General features: G+C 31.8%; 1 protein-coding gene across 4 annotated transcripts in view; it reads left to right on the top strand.

Annotated features, from left to right (window-relative positions):
* The window catches only part of LOC127154791 (AP-1 complex subunit sigma-2-like), a 29,520-nt gene that overhangs the window by 6,323 nt on the left and 3,156 nt on the right, over positions 1-20,041 (top strand). For 2 of the 4 annotated variants that reach the window (XR_007825512.1, XM_051096604.1), the window contains exons 3-5: positions 9,211-9,319; positions 9,414-9,551; positions 16,029-16,111. Coding sequence is in view for 2 of the 4 variants with exons in the window: in XM_051096604.1 (XP_050952561.1) it covers positions 9,211-9,319; positions 9,414-9,551; positions 16,029-16,076 (295 nt within the window). In the remaining 2 variants the exon portion in view is untranslated. The remainder of the gene's footprint in view (positions 1-9,210; positions 9,320-9,413; positions 9,552-16,028; positions 16,112-20,041) is intronic. The other 2 variants (XR_007825513.1, XM_051096605.1) reach the window with 1 other exon arrangement.

The raw sequence follows: 20,041 nt of genomic DNA, 5'->3' as shown, positions 1-20,041 counted from the left end.
TCATTGGAATCAGTTTTAGAACGATTTTTCCAGCTGATGAATGATAAAAACACTGACACCCAACGAGAATCAGTCCAGTATGGAAGCCGTTTCCGCCGTTGAATAAAAAAATGTAAAAAAGTTAATTGTGACTTTTTATCTCACAATTCTGAAAAAAATGTCAGAATAAATTCAAAATTCTGAGAAAAAAAAAGTCACAATTTCAAGAGAGAAACTTGCAGTTGTGAGAAGGTTATATCTCACAATTCTGTCTTCTTTTTTTCCTTTTTTTTTTTGTTTTTACAGAATTGTGTGATACAAACTCGCAATTCTGACTTTTTTTCAGAATTGTGAGATATGAACTCGCAACTCATATAAAATACAAAACTATATTTTTGTATTTTATTTTTATTGCTTGTTCACTGCATTTGCATTTTTAAAAATTATTGCATTCACTCATTTTGCATTTTAAATTTTTCATATATTTTATTGTATTTTATTACATGTACTCTATTTGAATATTTTATTTTTTTAATTGTGATTACTTGTGAACTTAATTTGCATATTTTATAGTGTTTTATTATATTTCCATTGATTTATCTGAATTAATTTTAGTCACCCCATTTGCAGATTTAAAAAAATTACATTTCATTATTCGTTCACTCAACTTGAAGATTTTCTTTTATTTTATTGCATTTACATCATTTGCATATATTTGTATTTTATTTTATTACTTCACTTCGTTTTTTAAAAATTTTTATTGCATTTACTCCTTTTGCATTTCATATGTTTTATTATATGTGCTCTTATTTGAATATTTTATTTTGTTTTATTGTTAGTACATGTACTTAATTTGCGTATTTTTTTTGTATTTTATTATGTTTCCATTGTGGTCTGTTGCAGTCGCGAGTTATAAAATCCAATTCTGAAGGGGGGAAAAAGACTGATGTTCTGAGAATTGCGAGTTTATATCACACAATTCTGAGAAAAACATCAGAATTGCAAGATAAAATTGATATGTTAATGTAGCTGGCAATAACATATAAACAAATCAGAAACACACCCAATTTCAGTTCTTTTTAATCATCACTGTAATACAGATTCTGTTTCTGATCCATTTGTAACATTATCATATGAGCCACAACCACGACAATGAAATACATGAACTCAAAAGGTTAATAAATGCTGTATTGTTTGATTAAATTAAATATTTACTAATGCATTTTCGAATGTTAAAGTGTCTGTTATCATTTGCTAATGCACTATGAAATAGCACGAATGATAATTAAAATTTAATTTTTTATTTATATTTAAAAAGTACAGTACATTTTCATGGTTCAGCACTGTTTTATTTGAAGTGTTATGTTTGTTTTCAGTATTCAGTATTGAGTGTTCTGGTTGCTGTGGTATTGCAGGTCAATGCACATACTAAACTTTAATTCTTTAGTGTTTCGTGACATTATTGTGTGTGTTTGTGCTGGATTGTGTGTGTGTGTGTTTGTTCCACTGCTTCTGAGAACAAGCAGAATACAAATATGAACATATTTGTATGGCATAATTGATTTAGCAGTGTATGATGTTGTTATTGTGTTTTATGGTGCGTCTGAAATGAGCAGCGTGAGCTGATTGTTTGTGTGCTGTCGTTATTTGTATTGAGTATGATGAGTGAATGTAGAGTATGCGGCGCACGTTTGCTCTGCTTCTGTTGGAGTGTGCTGAAGGGCGTCTGTCCTCACGTTCGCTTTGTTCTCTTCTTTATTTCATGAGGATTCGAGTCGTGATTCTCCTTTGAACACTACAGGGTCAAAGCAGGAATGCACAATGAGCCTCAGCACCATACACTGTTATTTTTCCACAGTTTAATTGTGAAGAATACAGATTAGCACACACCCAAAGGCTACTCCTTAAAAGAAAACATTTAGCTTTCTTAGAGCTTTATGAATCAGTTTCACAGTAGAGATTTTCCCAGACATGCAGTTTTTGGAATTTATTAAAAACCGGGTAGACAAACTGTTTTGCACTTTTATTTTATATTTTAAGTAATTAAATTTTTTGTAATTTTTTTTACTCTGTTTGCTTTTTAATTTAGTTTTATTGTGTTTACTCCATTTTCATATTTATAACATTTTTATATTTTTATTTTATTTTTTGTTGCATATTCATTTTGTATTTTAATTTAATTAGCATTTTTTGTAGCTTTTGCATATTTAGTTTTATCTTTATTTTTTTTATTTGCATATTTTTGTATTTAACATTTTTACTTATGCACTTTATTTGCATGTTATTTTTATTTTATTACGTCCGTTACATTAGTATATTTTTATTATTTTTATTTTATGTTAGTCTGTTTTTTTGTTGGTTGTTCGCTCTTTCAGAGTTTTCTGTATTTTATTGTATTAAATTAATTTAATTTGCATTTTAATTTTATTATTTATGCACTCCATTTGCACAATTTTGTTGTATTTAGTTTGTCCATTTGCATATTTTTTTGCTTTATATAATTTTATTACATTTATTACATTTTCATATTTTTACTCTATTTTATTTATTTATTTTATTTTTAAGTTTTTTGTTACTTGTTAACAATTAGTGATTCAATTTGCATATTTTATTTTATTTTTCATTTATTTGCATATTTTTTATTTACATTTTTTACTAATGCACTTTTTTGCATGTTATTTTTATTTTATTACATTCACTCCATTTGCAATTAATTATTATTTTAATTTTTTGTTAGCTTATTTTGTTGTTGGTTGTTCACGCTATCAGATTTTTCTTTATTATATTGAATTTGCTTTATTTTATCTGATTTGATTTGATTTGATTTGATTTTTTTATTACCCATACACTCCATTTTCACAATTGTTGTTTTCAGTGTTTTTATTTGCATATTTTTAATTTCATTTAATCTTATTGCATTTACTCTTTATTTTTTTGTTACTTGTTTACTTGATTTGCATATTTGTTGTAATTTGAATTAGCATTTTTGCTTTAATTAGTAATTCAGTTTGCATATGTTATTTGATCTTTATTTTCATTTATTTGCATATTTTAAAAAAAAATGTTTTACTTATGCACTCCATTTGCAAGCTATTTTTATGTTCACTCTATCTGCTTATTTTTAATATTTTTATTTTATGTAATTTTTCTTACTTGTTGACTCTTTCATATTTTTCTTTTTTATTGTATTACATTCCTTTAATTTGCATTTTTTTTTATTTTTATAACTTATGTACTCCATTTGCACAGTTTATTTTATTTTGTATTCTGTTGCAAATTTGCATATTTTTAAAAATTTAATTAAATTTTTTAATTAATTTTTTTATATCTTATTATTTGTGCAGTCTGTATTTTTATTATTATTATTATTATTATCTTGTAAATTACCCACTTAGCACTGTTTTATTTAGCCTGCAGACACTTCAGCAGCACAGATGTATTTCTTTGTAATGCCAGTAAACCGCACTAAACTAGAACTGCAGCAGACAGAGAGACTAAAGCAGTCTAGACAAATGAACAGACTGTGGGTTGTAATAATGAACGTGACCTTGTATTTGCAGCGGTTCCTCTGGTTCTTCAGGCTTTGGTTCTGTTCCAGATTGATTCTCTCACAGCTCGCCTCGTTTGACCTCTGACCCCGGCCGCCCGCTCTTAAAAGCCTTACAGTCTGTCTCTGTCAACTCAGTCCAAACTGAGCATTAGCATTGCTAAGCAGCAGCGTGGAGGACTCGTGTCTGTGTGTGTGTTTGGATGAAACGTCTGTCTGTACTTATTCTGATGCATGTTGTACAGTATTACAAAATGTTCCATTCTGGCAGGTTTATGCAGCTTCTGACAGTCAGTGTGTACATGTTTATACAGTATATTAGTTTGTGTGATTGTACTTGATGTACACTAGTTTTGATAAATGTTTGAGGTTTTTGGCTTCTTTGAAAAAACTCCATTTGCAAATTTATATTTTATTGCTTGTTTCCTCCATTTACATACTTTTTTTAGCCACCCATTTTAATAATAATTTTATTACATTCACTCTGTTTGCCTTTTCATATTTTTTATGGTGTTGTATTACACATAGGCCTATTCTATTTGAATATTTTATTGTTTTATTGTTATACTTGTGAACTTAATTGGCATATATATCATTTTATTATATCTTTTTGTTATTTGCATATTTGTTTATTTCATTACATTTTATTACTTCTTCGCTCAAGTTGAATATTTTTTGATTTAATAACATTTACATCATTTGCATATTTTTGTATTTTCTTTTATTACTTGTTCACTTCATTTGCAATTTTTTTTTATTTGAATGCATTCACTCCTTTTGCATTTTTTATTTTTTCATATATTTTATTGCATGCACTCTTATTTGGATATTTTATTATGTTTGATTGTTATTACATGTTAACTTAATTTGCATATTTCTATAGTATGTTATTATATTTCCATTGGCTTATTTAATTTAATTTTAATCACCCCATTTGCAGATTTTGTTTTATTTTATTACATTTTATTACTCATTCACTCAACGTAAAGATTCTTATTTAATTACATTTACATCATTTGCTTATTTTTGTATTTAATTTTATTACTTGTTCTTGTTCACTTCATTTGCATTTTTATTGCAGTCACTCCTTTTGCATTTTCAGATTTTTTTTCTTCATATTTTATTGCATTTAGTTACATGTACTCTATTTGAATATTTTTATTTTGTTTTATTGTTACTTATTAACTTAATGAACATATGTTTAGAGTATTTCATTATATTTTTATTGGCTTATTTTGATTTTTAATTTTCGTTATCCCATTTGTAGATTAAAAAAAAAGTATATTACGTTTTATTACTCATTCATTTAACTTAAAGATTTTTATTCGATTACATTTACATAATTTACATATTTTAGTTTTTTACTTGTTCTTGTTCACTTCATTTGAATTTTTTTAAATTTTATTGCATTTTCACTTTTTTTGCATTTTTCATATTTTTATTACATGTACTCTATTTGAATATTTTTATTTTGTTTTATTGTGATTACTTGTTAACTTAATTTGCATATATTTTATAGTATTTTATAATTTTTCTTTTGGCTTATGATTTAATTTTAGTCACCCCATTTGCAATTTCTTTAAAATTACATTTTATTACATGTCCACTCAACTTAAATATTTTTATTTGATTACATTTACATCATTTGCATATTTATTTTATTTTATTAATTTTTCTTGTTAACTTCATATGCATTTTTATTGCATTGCATTATTGCATTTTTTACATTTTATTGTAGATTTTATTGTTATTCCTTGTTTACGTATGTTTATTTCATTACTCGTTCACTCTATTGGCATATTTTTCTACATTTATTTGAATCACTCCATTTGCATATATTTTTTTTTTTTTACTTTATTAAGACATTCACTTTATTTGTGTTCTCATTTTTTTATTTTATTTTGTTACTTGTTCACTCCATCTGAGTCTTTATTTTATTACATTCTCTATGTGCATATTTTTATTTTATTTTATTTTACCTTTTCTCACTATTATTTTGATGTATAGCTAGTAGTAGGTAAACCTGATATTATATATGCGCATTTGCAGGCATATGCATACTCGTGCATATTCATATCACAGAATTTCAGACAGAAGTTGTATTTGCTGAATTCATTGTCATTCTCTGTGTGTCTCACACACAAACGCAGTAAAAGGCGACTGTCCAGAAGACTAAATGAACAACCCTCCCGTCTGCTGATCACAGCAGCACATTATCGCAGAGAAAAACGCTCGTTCAGCAGCTCTACACTGGCCAGAGGTCCGTCTGAGAGAATGAAGATTAATGAAGTGTCGGCTGGAAAAAGAGTATACATTAATAGTATTAAACCACACACACACACATGGCTGATCAGACAGAACTGGAGGATTTATTTGATGATAATCTGCAAATTAAGATAATCTGCGTGTGTATATGTGTGTGGTTTGGTGGTCGGTGGAAAGAATAATAATAGAATAATAATGCTGTTTGATGGAGCAGTTGAAAAGTGTAGACTAATTCACAAATGCCAAATCACATTTTTAACGTACGACTTCATTTCTCCTTAAAAAAAAGTCCTTGTAGTCCCTAAATATTTGCTTGGTTTAATCTAAGGCTCACTTGAATTTGTTCTAGATCATTAGATGTGACATTATGGTGCCTTAGAAGTCGATCTGAAAGCAGTTTCCTCAGGAGGTACAGAGAAACATGTTGCACTCCGTCAACAGTAATATCACTCCTGTTCTAATCAATAAAGCGTCGTTGTTGTTTTTTTGACATTCTCCACAGCTATTTAATTTTGTTTTCCTGCTCTGCCTGAAATAGAAGTAGTCACTTTGAAAAAGAATGTGTACAGTGCATTTTGTTATACATTTATACAACAAACAATCTGTTATCTCAAAGTCAGACTGAGTTTCTAACGTATGTATACATGCAGTTATAGAAATACTAAATGCTACTTTTTATACCATACATTTACATTTTTTTATGCATCTCATTTCTATGATTAAAATGCTGTACTTTATACACTGTATATTACATATAAAATGGCTTTATTTTAGCTAGCTGTCAAGGCAACATTTCTCATTTTTATTTTTGTTTAACTGTATGCATTTAACTCAACTGAAACATACTGTAGCAACATATTTAAAAGCACTTAAAGCACCTTTCCAGCCGCATAGCAACACCTTGGTAACCATCGAGAATATTATAAGAAACATATACTATAGCAACACGTTTAAACGTCAAAACATGACTGATGACTGCATGGCAACACCTTGGCAACCATCCAGAACACTACAACAAAAACAAACAAACATACTGTGGCAACTAACTAAAAACCCCTGAAGACACCTTGACAATTGCATAACACCTTGGCAACCATCTGGAATATTATAACAAACACATACTGTAGTAACATCGTAAAAATCACCCAGGATGCCATGACACCTGAATAGCAACACCTTGGCAACCGTTCAGAATGTTATAAGAAATGCATACTGTAACAACACACACAAAACCACTCAAAACACCTGGCAACTGCATGACAACACCTTGACAACCATCCAGAACATTATAACAAAAACATACTGTAGCAACACTTAAAACAAACAAACAAAAAAAAAACACTCAACCACCTGGAATGTTATAATAAACATGTACTCTTAGCAACACCCTAAAAACCACTCAGAACACTTTGGTAACCATCCATAACATTTTAACAAACATGTAGTGTAGCAACACACTACAAACCATGCCAAAAACCTTTACAACCACATAGAAACACCTTGGTAACCATCCAGAATATTATTAAAAAAAATAAAAAAACATACAGTAAAGTGCTAAAAACCACCCAGAATGCCTTAACGACTGCGTAGCAACACCTTGGCAACCATCCAGAACATTATAACAAAAACATACTGTAAGAACACATTAAAAACACCCAGAACACCTTGACTGCTGCATAGCAACACCTTGGCAACCATACGGAATATTCTAACAAAAACGTACTGTAGCAGTACACTATAAAGCATTCAGAACACCTTGGAAACTGTGTAGCAACACTTTGGTAACCGTTCAAAACATTTTAGCAGCTATGTACTTTAGCAACAAACTAAAAACCACTCAGGACACCTTGACAACCACCTAGCAACACCTTGGCAATCTGGAATAGCATAACAACTGCATACTGCAGCAACACCCTAAAAACACTCAAAACACATTGACAACTACGTAGCAACATCTTGGCAACCACCTGAAATATTATGACAAACACATACTGCAGCAACACCTTAAAAACACTCAAAACACCTTGGCAACCATCTGGAATATTATAACAAACACAGTGTATCAGCTCACTAAAAATATTCAAGATACCTTAACAACCACCTAGCAGCGCCTTGGCAACCATCTGGCATATTATAACAAACACATACCGTAGCAACAGCCTAAAAACACTCGAAACACCTTGACAACCACCTAGCAATGCCTTGGCAACCGTTTGGAATATTATGACAACCACATACTGTATTAACACGGTAAAAACACTCAAAGGACCTTGATAACCACCTGGGATATTATAACAAACACAGTAGCTGCGTCCGAAATCGCATACTTCCCTACTATATAGTACGCGAAAAACAGTATGCGAGGCGAGTAGTATGTCCGAATTCATAGTATTCGAAATTCAGTAGGCGAGAAGTACCCGGATGACCTACTGCTTCCGCCCGAATTCTGTAGTACGCATATCATGGACACTTTCATATCCCATGAGGCTCCGGGAGAGGAGGCGTCATATTCGAAAAATGGCGGAACGTGAGAGACGTGGCTCATTTCAAGTGTAAAAAACGTTGTTTATTGTGATTAAATTACACTTGTTTAACACAATCTAAATAAACGGATGATATTGTAAATCGAAACGTTATTTGATAAATAATCTAGAAGCTGTGTACGAAGGCGTGATCTGCGAGCAGCTGACCAACGCCTTCTCTGAGCTGTCTGTCCAATCAACGTTAAAATGCCGAACATTGCCGGTGCCGGTGTTCGTGCAGTGGAGTCTCTTTAAATTTTCGCGCTGTTGTGACGATGCATGACACGTGACAACATCAATATGGCGGATGTAGTACGCGTCCGAATTCCATTCATACTACCCACATTCATACTATATAGAACGTACTTTTTAACGGTCGGGTAGTACGTTCATATTTAAATGTAGTGCCTACTTAAGCAGTATGCGATTTCGGACGCAGCAAGTGTATCAGCTCACTAAAAATATTCAGGACACCTTGACAACCACCTAGCAACACCTTGGCAACAATCTGGAATATTACAACAAACACAGTGTATCAGCACACTAAAAATCTTCAAAACACATTGACAGCCACCTAGCTTTGGCAATCATCTAACACATTATAACAAACACATACTGTAGCGGCACCCTAAAAACACTCAAAACATCTTGACAACTGCATAGCAACACCTTGACAACCATCTGGAATATTATAATAAACACATACTGTATCAACACACTAAAAACAACTCTGAACACTTTGGTACCAATCCAGAACATTTTAGCAACCACGTACCAAGCTGCAAACCATGCATAGCAATATCTTGGTAACCACTCAGAATAACAGTTTCGAAACTAATTCAAATCTGTTTGAATTAGCAACAGTACACTAAAACAAACATTGTGTTTATTTTGCAGATATGCCAGTCTGTATTTCTGCTGTGCCATTGAGGACCAGGACAATGAACTGATCACACTGGAGATCATCCACCGCTACGTTGAGCTGCTCGACAAATATTTCGGCAGCGTGAGTCAAGTGGCAGAAAATAAACTGAGGTTACTAGTTGCCTCCAAAAACTAAAGCAGTTGTAGATAACAGTGATTGATCTTCTAAAACTCAGGTCTGCGAGCTGGATATCATCTTTAACTTCGAGAAGGCGTATTTCATCTTGGACGAGTTCCTGCTGGGAGGCGAGGCTCAGGAGACGTCGAAGAAGAATGTCCTGAAAGCCATCGAGCAGGCGGATCTGCTGCAGGAGGTGAGGCGCATGTGCTTCCTTAAACTGTTTCGGGGACAAGAAACATTTTGCTGAGCAAGTTAGTTAAAGTTAATTAGTCATTTGACATGTTTATATCTGGCTTGTAAAGAATAACAACACATCAGGTTTAATGGGTCTCTTGCCCTCTTGAGTAGTGAGGTTTATTACTGCCACAGCAAAGCAGCGGGGCCGTTAGTGTACATCACAGTGTTCTTGGCCTCTCACTTTGAATTGAATAGTAGAAATCCCTCAGGAGCTGCAAGTTCACAATGACTCATTGGTTGTCAGCGCATACACACAGTGCTCTTGTGTGTGTGTGTGTGTGTATTACCCAGCCGGCCTGGCGCTTGCAAAACAAAACGCTCCTTTGTTCATTACAGTGTAGAGGAACTAAGCTTTCACACACAATCTTTTCATCTTCATCTTCATGGAGTCTTACAGACTCGCAGATCTGCAGGATATCTGTCCTGACGCTGGGCTTTCACATTAAAGCTGAAGTGTATGTTTTTGAGGTTACTATGTTTTGTCATGTTCCATTTGAATGTGCAGAGCTGCTATAAGTCTAATCTAAAGTCCAAACAACTGCCTGCAGTGCATTTGCAGTCAATCAGAACCCAAGCAACCATGTAGCAACACCGTAACAACCACCCACAACATTCTAACAGTCACCTTAGACTGCATAGGAACAATCTAGCAATGATCCAGAACACAGTAACCAAGCAAAGTTCTCTAACAGTTGCCTCAGAATTGCATAGCAACACCTTAGTGACCCTTCAGAACACTGAAGTGCAACACACAAAAAAGATTCTTGGCAGCCACATAATACCCTAGCAACCACTCTGACAACCATTCAGAAAGTAACCACTAAGAGCAATCTAACAGTTGCTCCAGAAATGCGAAGTAACACCTTAGCAACCATTCAGAGCACACTAACAGTGTCAAAATTATAGAAACTAAATACTGTAGCAAAAAAATTGTAAAAAAAAGTCTTGGCAGTCACAGAACAACAATCCGGAAACCATCTTGAACACCGTATCAACCACATAGCTACACCCTAAAAACACTTGGAACGCCTTGGCAACTGCATAGCAGCACTTTGGCAACCATTCAGAACATTATAGCAATCACATACTGTAGAAGCATGCTTACTGAACACCTTGGAAGCTGCGTAGAAGTGCAGCATTACCCACTCCAAAAACTTGCCTTAGAATCACATAGCAACACCCTAGCAACCATCCATTAAAACTGCATAGCAACACTCTGGCAATCGTCCAGAGCATTACAGCAACCACTTATTGTAGCAACACACTAAAAACTGCACAGAACACCTTGACAACCACATCAAAATTCCACAATAATTACTCACCTCAAACTGCCTAGCAACACCCTAGCAACCAAATTGTTATAGCATTCACATATTGTGGCAGCATGTTAAAAAAACACTCAAAACACCTTGGAAATCACAAAGCAACACCTTGGCAATTATCCAAAATATTATAGCATCAACATAGTGTAGCACCATGCTAAAAACACTCAAAACAACTTGGCAATCATATAGCAACACTCTGACAACTATCCAGAACATTATAGCAACCACATACTATAGCAACACCACTAAAAACTGCTCAGAACACCTTGACAACTACAAAGAAATGCCACAGTAACCACTCAGGGAACTCACCTCAGGACTACCTAACAACACCCTAGCGATGAAAGCTTTATAGCAACCACATATTGTAGCAACATGCTAAAAAAACACACACGTACTCAAAACATCTTGGCAATCACATAGCAACACCTTGGCAACCATCCACAATATTACAGCATCCAAACACTGTAGCAACGTGCTAAAACACTTAAAAACAACTTGCCAATCACACAGCAACATCTTAGCAACCGTCCAGGGGTGCGTTTTCCGTACAACGACGTAACTTGCTGATTAACCTCCATAGTATGATGCATTGTTGTGGAAACTAACTAGCTAGTCACGACTGTTTCCCGAACGCGGTCGCATCTCTGTCGTTTGAACCACATTAGCTCACAGTGTAGGGCCGTTGTTAATGACATTAGCAACCATCCAGAACGTTATAGAAAAAACACATTGTAGCAAATGCTAAAAATTATCAAAACAATTTGGCAATCACACAGCAACATCTTGGCAACCGTCCAGAATATTACAGCATCCACATACTGTAGTAATATGTTAAAAACACTCAGAACACCTTGACAATTATATAGCAACACCCTGACAACCATCCAGAACATTATAGCATCTACATACTCTAGCAACATGCTAAAAAAACACTCAGAACAAACATGGTAATCCCATAGCAACACCCTGACAACCACCTAGAGCATAATAGCAACCACATACTGTAGCAACATTCTAAAAATGCTCAAAACACTTTGGCAATCGCATGGCAACACCCTGACAACCTTCCAGAATATAATAGCATCCACATACTGTAGCAACATTCTGAAAACACTCAAGACAACTTGGTAATCACGTAGCAACGCCCTAGCAACCATCCAGAGCATTATAGCAACCACATACTCTAGCAACACCACTAAAAACTGCTCAGAACACTTTGGCAGCCACATAGAAGTGCCACATTAACCAGTTGGAGAAGTCCAGCAATCGCCTTAGAACTGCATAGCAACACCCTGGCAACCATCCAGAACATTACAATATATGCATACTGTAGCAACATTCTAAAAACACCCTTGCCAGTCACACAGCAACACCTTGGCAACGATCCAACATGCACACAAAAAAATCTTGCAGGACATCTTGGCTGCCACATAGGAGTGGCATGGCAGGCAACCACAACATTCTTGCAACACCCTAGCAACCACCCAGAACATCCTGGTAACTGCATAAAACCCAACAGCAAGCAGAATGTTCTAGCAACCATCCAAAATGTCTTGGCAACTATTCAGGCTGCCTTAGCAACTGCATAGCAACGCTGTGGAACATAAATTGCGGTTGCAGTTCCACTTGGTGCCTCTAGAGGCACAGAAATGACACTTCAGCTTTAATTCAGGTCTGCCTTAGTGACATCTTCACACTGCATTTGATGTCTTTCTCCTCTCTCTTGCTTTCTGTATCTTTCTTTCTTTTGTCCGACTCAACTGTTTTGATTTACAGAATCTAGATTTTCAGATCCGTCTGCTTCCAGGTATGATTTATGGATTGTTGACGGTAGCATCAGTCAGCAGTAGTCATCAGTCTCCCTGTAGCTCTAGTCATTAATCTGATCCCAGTGCAGCGTGATTTTTATTCGGCATGTCACGAACTTCCAGAGCGACACTCTGTCCACTGGACGCTAAATGAATCTGATCTGGACAGGAAGTTGATGACATGTTGAATTTTTCTCAAATAAAAAGGTTAGAGTTAGTAGTAACTATAGAATAACTGAGTGAATCTCATGAAAACGGGTCAGATTTTAAAACAAAATCAAAAGAATGAACTAAAAAATATTATTTAAAAAATTTTACATGAAGAAAATGAGGAAATTAATAATGTCACTTTATAAAATCTTAGTTTCTAGTTAAATATTTTTTTTTCTCTGTGATTTTTTTTTTTTTTTTTTTTTTTTTTTTTTTTTTTTTTCCAAATAAAAAGGAAAAAACTACTGGAATTTTATATAACATAATTTATATTTTAATTGCGTAATCAACTTGATTAATAGTGATTAATAACTTTTTTACTATTTAGTTGCATTTTGACCAATACATTTCTAAATTTCTTTACACTAAAATAAAATTTCACATGCAAATTTGTTTTGATAATTTTTATTTCTTTTAATGATTTTTTTCTTCAACTTTTCATCCCAAAACCAAAAGGGAAAAAAATAGAAAGCAAAAATTAAGAAAAATTGTTTTAATTTTTTTAATTAATTTTTTAAATTATGAATTTGTTTTTGCATTGTGACAGCAATAGTTTCCTCACTTTCTTTATGTAAAATGTTATTTCTCTCTATTTTTTTGTTCTTGAAAAGCTTTGTGAGATTCACACATTTAGTTACTAATGCAAATTAAGCAGTTTAGCTTCTGTAAATCATCATAAAGTCTTCCAGCGTAAGGGTTTTTGGATGAATGAATGATGTGATTTGCCTGTTTGTTTAATTCAGGTTGATTTAGGCATTAGTTACAGACTAGAGGAAATAGAAACATTCATTCTCCATCGTTAAACCCAAGTTCGTGGAGCTTTGAAAGCAGAAAGGAGCTGCGGTTTATCATCTCTGACAGCGATCCTGACAGACTTTGTCCCGAGGGCCAAATTACAGGCAGACAAAGGCGAACGGGAGAACAAAGACGTGCTGTCCACGCTTTAGCAGCAAGACATGACCTAAATGTGCCGTTTACCCACAGAGCACTGCCAAAATGATTTAACTACTTATGCATCTTTATATTGGTGTCATGGTTCGAGTAACTGCAGGAATTTATGCAAGAAATAAACAAATGTGCATACATAATATACAAAATCATTATCAGCTTGAGCCTCAGGGGCTGCCGTAGACCCGACTGGGGTTTGTCCTTTATCCACTGATTTGAGGTCAGGTTCGTGTTTGATGTTTTAATGAATCTGCTTTGGTTTTAATGAGCTTTTGTTTCAGCGGTTTGTGACTGTATTGTTTATACATTTAGTAAATACATGAAAAATCATCAGTATAACAGTCATTTTTACACATTAAACTAGTCGAATCACATAATTCTGATTTAAGCAATTTTTTCCCCTCTAAAATTGACAAATATTATGTGTGAATTTATATTTATGAAAAATTGCACCAAAAATATTATCTAACTTTAAAAGATGAATGAAGTAGCACATTTATTTTTGTGGTTATTTTGTGGAAAAACAAAAGATAAAAAAAAAGTGTTAGTTGAAATTAACTTTAATTGGAAATGTTGTTGTTGTTGTTGTTGTTGTTGTTGTTGTTGTTGTTGTTGTTGTTGTTGTTGTTGTTGTTATTATTATTATTATTATTATTATTATTATTATTATTATTATTATTATTATTATTATTATATTTATTTTTGATCAAGTTAAGTATTTTTTTTAATATATATGTTTTATATTATATAATTTGTTGTTGTTGTTATTATTATTATTATTATTATTATTATTATATATTAATTATATATATATATATATATATATATATATATATATATATATATATATAATTATATATATATATATATATATATATATATATATATATATATATATATATATATATATATTTTTTTTTTTTTTTTTGAGCAAGTTGCAATATTATGTGTGAATTTGTTTATGAACAATTGCATTAAAAATCATAGCACATTTATTTTTTGGGTATTTTGTAGAAAAACGTAAAAAAGTTTAAGTTAAAACGTTACGTTTAATTGAAATAATATATATATATATATATATACATACACACACAAATAAAATATTAATATTAATATTATTATTACCATTATTATCATCATTATTATTATTATTATTATTATTATTATTAAAAAGAAATTGAGCAAGTTGCAATTATTATGTGTGAGTTTATATTTATGAACAATTGCGTCCAAAATCATAGCATTTATTTATTTTTTGTGGGTATTTTGTGGAAAAACAAAAAAAGTTAGCTGAAGTTAACTTGTTAACATATATAATAATAATAATAATAATAATAATAATAATAATAATAATAATAATAATAATGACAATTTTTTGAGCAAGTTGCAATGCAAATTTTCTCATTTTTATTTAATTTGATTTACTAAAGTATCTAAAACTGAAATAAAAATTAATAAAAAGCATATAGATGTTAAAAAACAACAAAATTACTGAATACTAAAGTTTAAATTAAATTGAAAACAGAAAATCTTTAAAAAATGTCTAAAATATAATGTTAATTGTTTAAACTATTTAAATACTTAAATACTATTTAGAAAACATTTAAAAATTTAAAATAAAAAACTTTTTTTAATTAAAAAAAAAAACACAAAATATTAGTATTTTGTAGGCCCGACATAAACCGATACCATTTTAGTAGAAAAGTCAGCCTGAAACTCACAATTTATCATGTCTGTGGGGCGTGTGTGTGTATATTACAGCTTAATATCTTATTTTATTTCATTGATGTGCTAATTTCCTGGGGCCAGTTGCATAAATGCAACCATTATGTGCGTCTTAACTAGTCTGACTGGCTAGCAGTTTGGATAAAATCATCTTATGTTGTTTTGACCCAGAAGAAATGAGATTACTCAGAGTTAAAATGCTTAGTCTAAGCGGTTTATGCAACTGGAGTTTGTTTCTAAAGCGCCACATTTACCTTCAGTCTGAGATGTAGTTCGAGTTTTAGTCTTTGTTCACTCGCCGTAACCACATTCTCATGCAATTGATCACAATCTTAATCCTGGCCTCCTGTGAAGCTGATTTGGCGTCATTTCGTAGAATCGGGCTGTTTGATTGGCTGGTGTTTCTGTCCGTAGAGCCAGACTGAAGACTGGGGAGGTTTGGCCAATGAGGAGATCTTATAAGGGAGCGAAGTCCCGCCCACCCTGTCAGCCTATTGGTAAATGGTGTGATTTGCTTGAGCTGAATTCTGATTGGGCATGACGAAGCTCTCGCTCGCTCTGATTGGAGGAGACGTGGTGATGTGAGGGGGGAGCTTTTGAACGGTTTGACTCTTGACCTTTTACCTGGTCACAAGATTCAGGCTGCATCCCAGTTCACAGACTAAAAGTATGTGAAAGTATGTACTTTTGAGTTTGTATTAAGACAGTACGCCAGTATTGGGATACTTAATATACAAAGTAGTTTCACCGAAGCAAGCAAAAAAATTGCTTTTCTTGTGGACAGTTAACAAAACACTGCAAAAAATGAATGAATGAATGAGTAAATAAACAAACAAAAGTTTGTACTTAGTTAATTAGTACAATTATTATTAAAAACTTGTATATTTAGGAATTCAGTTATTGTATATTAAAAAAAAAGGAATAATACATTGGATTGCAGTTATTGGTTTGCATTTATTTATCAGTGACATTCAGCAATTAAATTAAATTAAATTAAATTTCAATATAAGATGTTAGAATTTTTTTTAATGTGTATTTGTATATATTTGTTCTACTTTTATTTATTTATTGTATTTTGCTTCTAAAAATGCTTTTCCAGGTGGATAGTTAACAAAACACTGCATAAATAAATAAATAAATAAATGAAAAAAAAAAAAAACAATTGTAGATTTAGGAATTCAGTTACTGAATTATTTATTATAAAGAATTGAAAGTGAATTGTAATTTGACATACTGTATATGAATAATATGAATAATACATTTTTTGCCGTTATTGGTTTGCTTTTAATTATCAGTGACATTCAGCAATTAAATTATAATATAAATTAAATTATATTAAATTTAATTAAATTATAATGCAAATAATACAAATATGATTATATCATTACATTAAATTTCAATATAAAATGTTAGAAATATTTTATGTTTATTTTTAAATATTTGTTGTACTTTTATTTATTTTTTTTTAATTGCTTTTCCAGGTAGATAGTTAACAAATCTGCAAAATAAATAAAATAAAAAAAAATAAAATAAAGGATTTAGGAATTAAATTATTCAATTGTTGATTATAAAAAATGTAAAATGAATTGTAATTTGGCAGGTATATGAATAATATGAATAATAAATTGGATTGCATTTAGTAGTTAGTATTTATATATTTGACAATCAGCTATTAAATTAAATTATAATGTAAATTAAGTAATATTAAATTAAATTAGAATACAAACAGTATAAATATTATTATAATATAAGATTAAATTAAATTTCAATATAAAATGTTACAATTTAATGTTTATTTTTAAATATTTGTTGTACTTTTATTTTTTTTTATTGTACTTTTTCTAAAAATTGTTTTTTTCAGGCAGATAGTTAACAAAACACCTAAAAAGTTTTTTATTATAATTATTATCATGGCATTGTTAAAGCCATTAATTGCATTATTTATTTAAAAATTAAATAGTGAGCATGAATGCAACATTATATAATCTCAGGTTGCTTATTGCATTATATAAAATAGTACACTAGCAATCCATTCAGTACTAATCCATATGTTTAAAAACTGCAGCTTTTGCTTTAAAATAAAAGATTTGAAATCCTAATCTGGCGTACTGTATCAAACAAATACTATGCAAACCGGGTTGCAGCATCAGTCTTAAAGGGCCAGTAATAGTAATTTCTGTCACGCCTTCAGTTACTGGTTTGCATCCTAATGACACTTTCAGCAAAGGACTGAACTACAAATACATGCATGTAATGCAGATGTGTTGCATTTAAAGACACACACCCCGTCTCCACAATCAGACGCTCTTGATATGTGTGTGCGTCGACCTCTGACATGATGCTCGATGGGAACTAACCGCCACTGGATGACTAGTGATGTTTTAACTGCATTTTCATGCCTGCATTGAGTTGTGCGTTGCTCTGTCAGCGCAGGAGCGGGAGGGATGCGATTATTTGTGTGCGTGTGTGAGCTGAGGATGAGACACGAGTGCCTTCCTTTTCATTTTGGCGTTTCGGTGCTGCATAAATATCCCACTGCATCAGAATAAATCGCATTATGCGGCGAGGGGTTTGCGTTTTATGAAGTGATCTCTCTATCTCCGTGTCTGTCTCTCTTTTCCTCTGCCTTTTGCTGATGTTCTTGTTTAACTTTTTGTCCAATTTACACATTATACTCACTTTTTATGCAGTTAGGTACATCTCATGTAACATTTTAACAGCAAATCCTATTTTGTGTGTATATATACATGTATATTACATGAAATAAAAAAAAAATAGAATCAAAAGCACAAGTATGTAATATAAATAAGTTCAAATGAATACAATTAAAAACATGCAATTATTTTATATATAATTGTATAACACAGTATTTATTTTGTTCTTTCAGAAATGCTCTGGAATTACATTCCCATGTGGATTGCTCTCATTAGTTGATAAAAGACTTTTCCCTCTGATTTCCATGTAATATTTGACCTCAGGATGTTTTTAGCTTTTCACACTGTCTGATTTCATATAATTTAGTTTTCATATAATTTAGCGAGTTTATCTCTGACAAATCTGACTTTCTAACTTGAAATTATGAGTTATTTCACAATTCTGAGAACATATCAGTCTTTTTTTTTTCCTTAAAAACTGAACTTGTAATTCTGAAAAATAGCAATTCTGTTGCAATTCTGATCAATAAATTCGCAATTCTGAGAAATAATTGCATTTTTATTTCTCAGAATTGCGAATTTATATTTCACAATAGTTACTTTTCTTCTCACAATTGCGAGTTTATTTCACAATTGACTTTAAAACATGAGTTACTTCACAATTCTGAGAACAGAATCCCTCAAAACTGAACTTGTAATTCAGAAAAATAGTAATTCTGTTGCAATTCAGAGAAATAAATTTGCAATTCTGAGAAATAAAGTCATAATTGGAACTTTATTTTTCAAAATTGCAACTTTATTTCTCAGAGCTGCAAATTTATTTCTCCGAATTGCAACTATTTCTCAGAGTTGCAAATTTATATTTACAATTCTGAATTTATAACATGCAGTTGTGAGTTATTTCACAATTCTAAGAACAAATCACTCTTTTTTCCCTCAAAACTGAACTTGTAATTCAGAAAAATAGTAATTCTGTTGCAATTCAGAGAAATAAATTTGCAATTCTGAGAAATAAAGTCATAATTGGAACTTTATTTTTCAGAATTGCGACTTTATTTCTTAGAATTGCAACTTTATTTCTCAGAGTTGCAAATTTATGTTTACAATTCTGACTTTATAACATGCAATTGTGAGTTATTTCACAATTCTAAGAACATATCAGTCTTCTTTCCCTTAAAGCTAAACGTGTAATTCTGAAAAATAGCAATTCTGATGCAATTATGAGAAATTAATTTGCAATTCTGAGAAATAAAGAATTGCAAATTTAATTCTTAGAATTGCGACTTTTTATTTCGCAATAGTGACTTGTTTTCTCACAATTGCGAGTTTATCTCATAATTGCCTTTAAAACGTGAGTTATTTCACAATTCTGAGAGCATGTCAGTCTTTTTTTTTCCTTAAAAACTGAACTTGTATTTCTGAAAAATAGCAATTCTGTTGCGATTCTGGGAAATTAATTTGCAATTCAGAGAAATAAAGAATTACGACTTTATTTGTCAGAATTGCAACTTTATATCTCACAGTTCTGATTTTATAACATGCAGTTGTGAGTTATTTCACAATTCTGAGAACATGTCAGTCTTTCCCCCCCATCAAAACTGAACTTTTAATAATGTGCTTACCATTCTTAACTTTCTCTATTTGGGTTTAATATTGCATGGCTTTACTTTGCAAAAAAATTAATAATAACCGATTTCAAGGCTTAGGTCTTAAACTTCAAACAGACGCCCTGCCGCCTGAAACGCCTCCCTGTGTTTGCTGAGAGGTTTTTAA

The sequence above is a fragment of the Labeo rohita genome, chromosome 23, assembly GCF_022985175.1.
Source record: "Labeo rohita strain BAU-BD-2019 chromosome 23, IGBB_LRoh.1.0, whole genome shotgun sequence".
Classification (NCBI taxonomy): Eukaryota; Metazoa; Chordata; class Actinopteri; order Cypriniformes; family Cyprinidae; genus Labeo; species Labeo rohita.
This window is presented reverse-complemented; position numbering and strand designations above follow the sequence as displayed.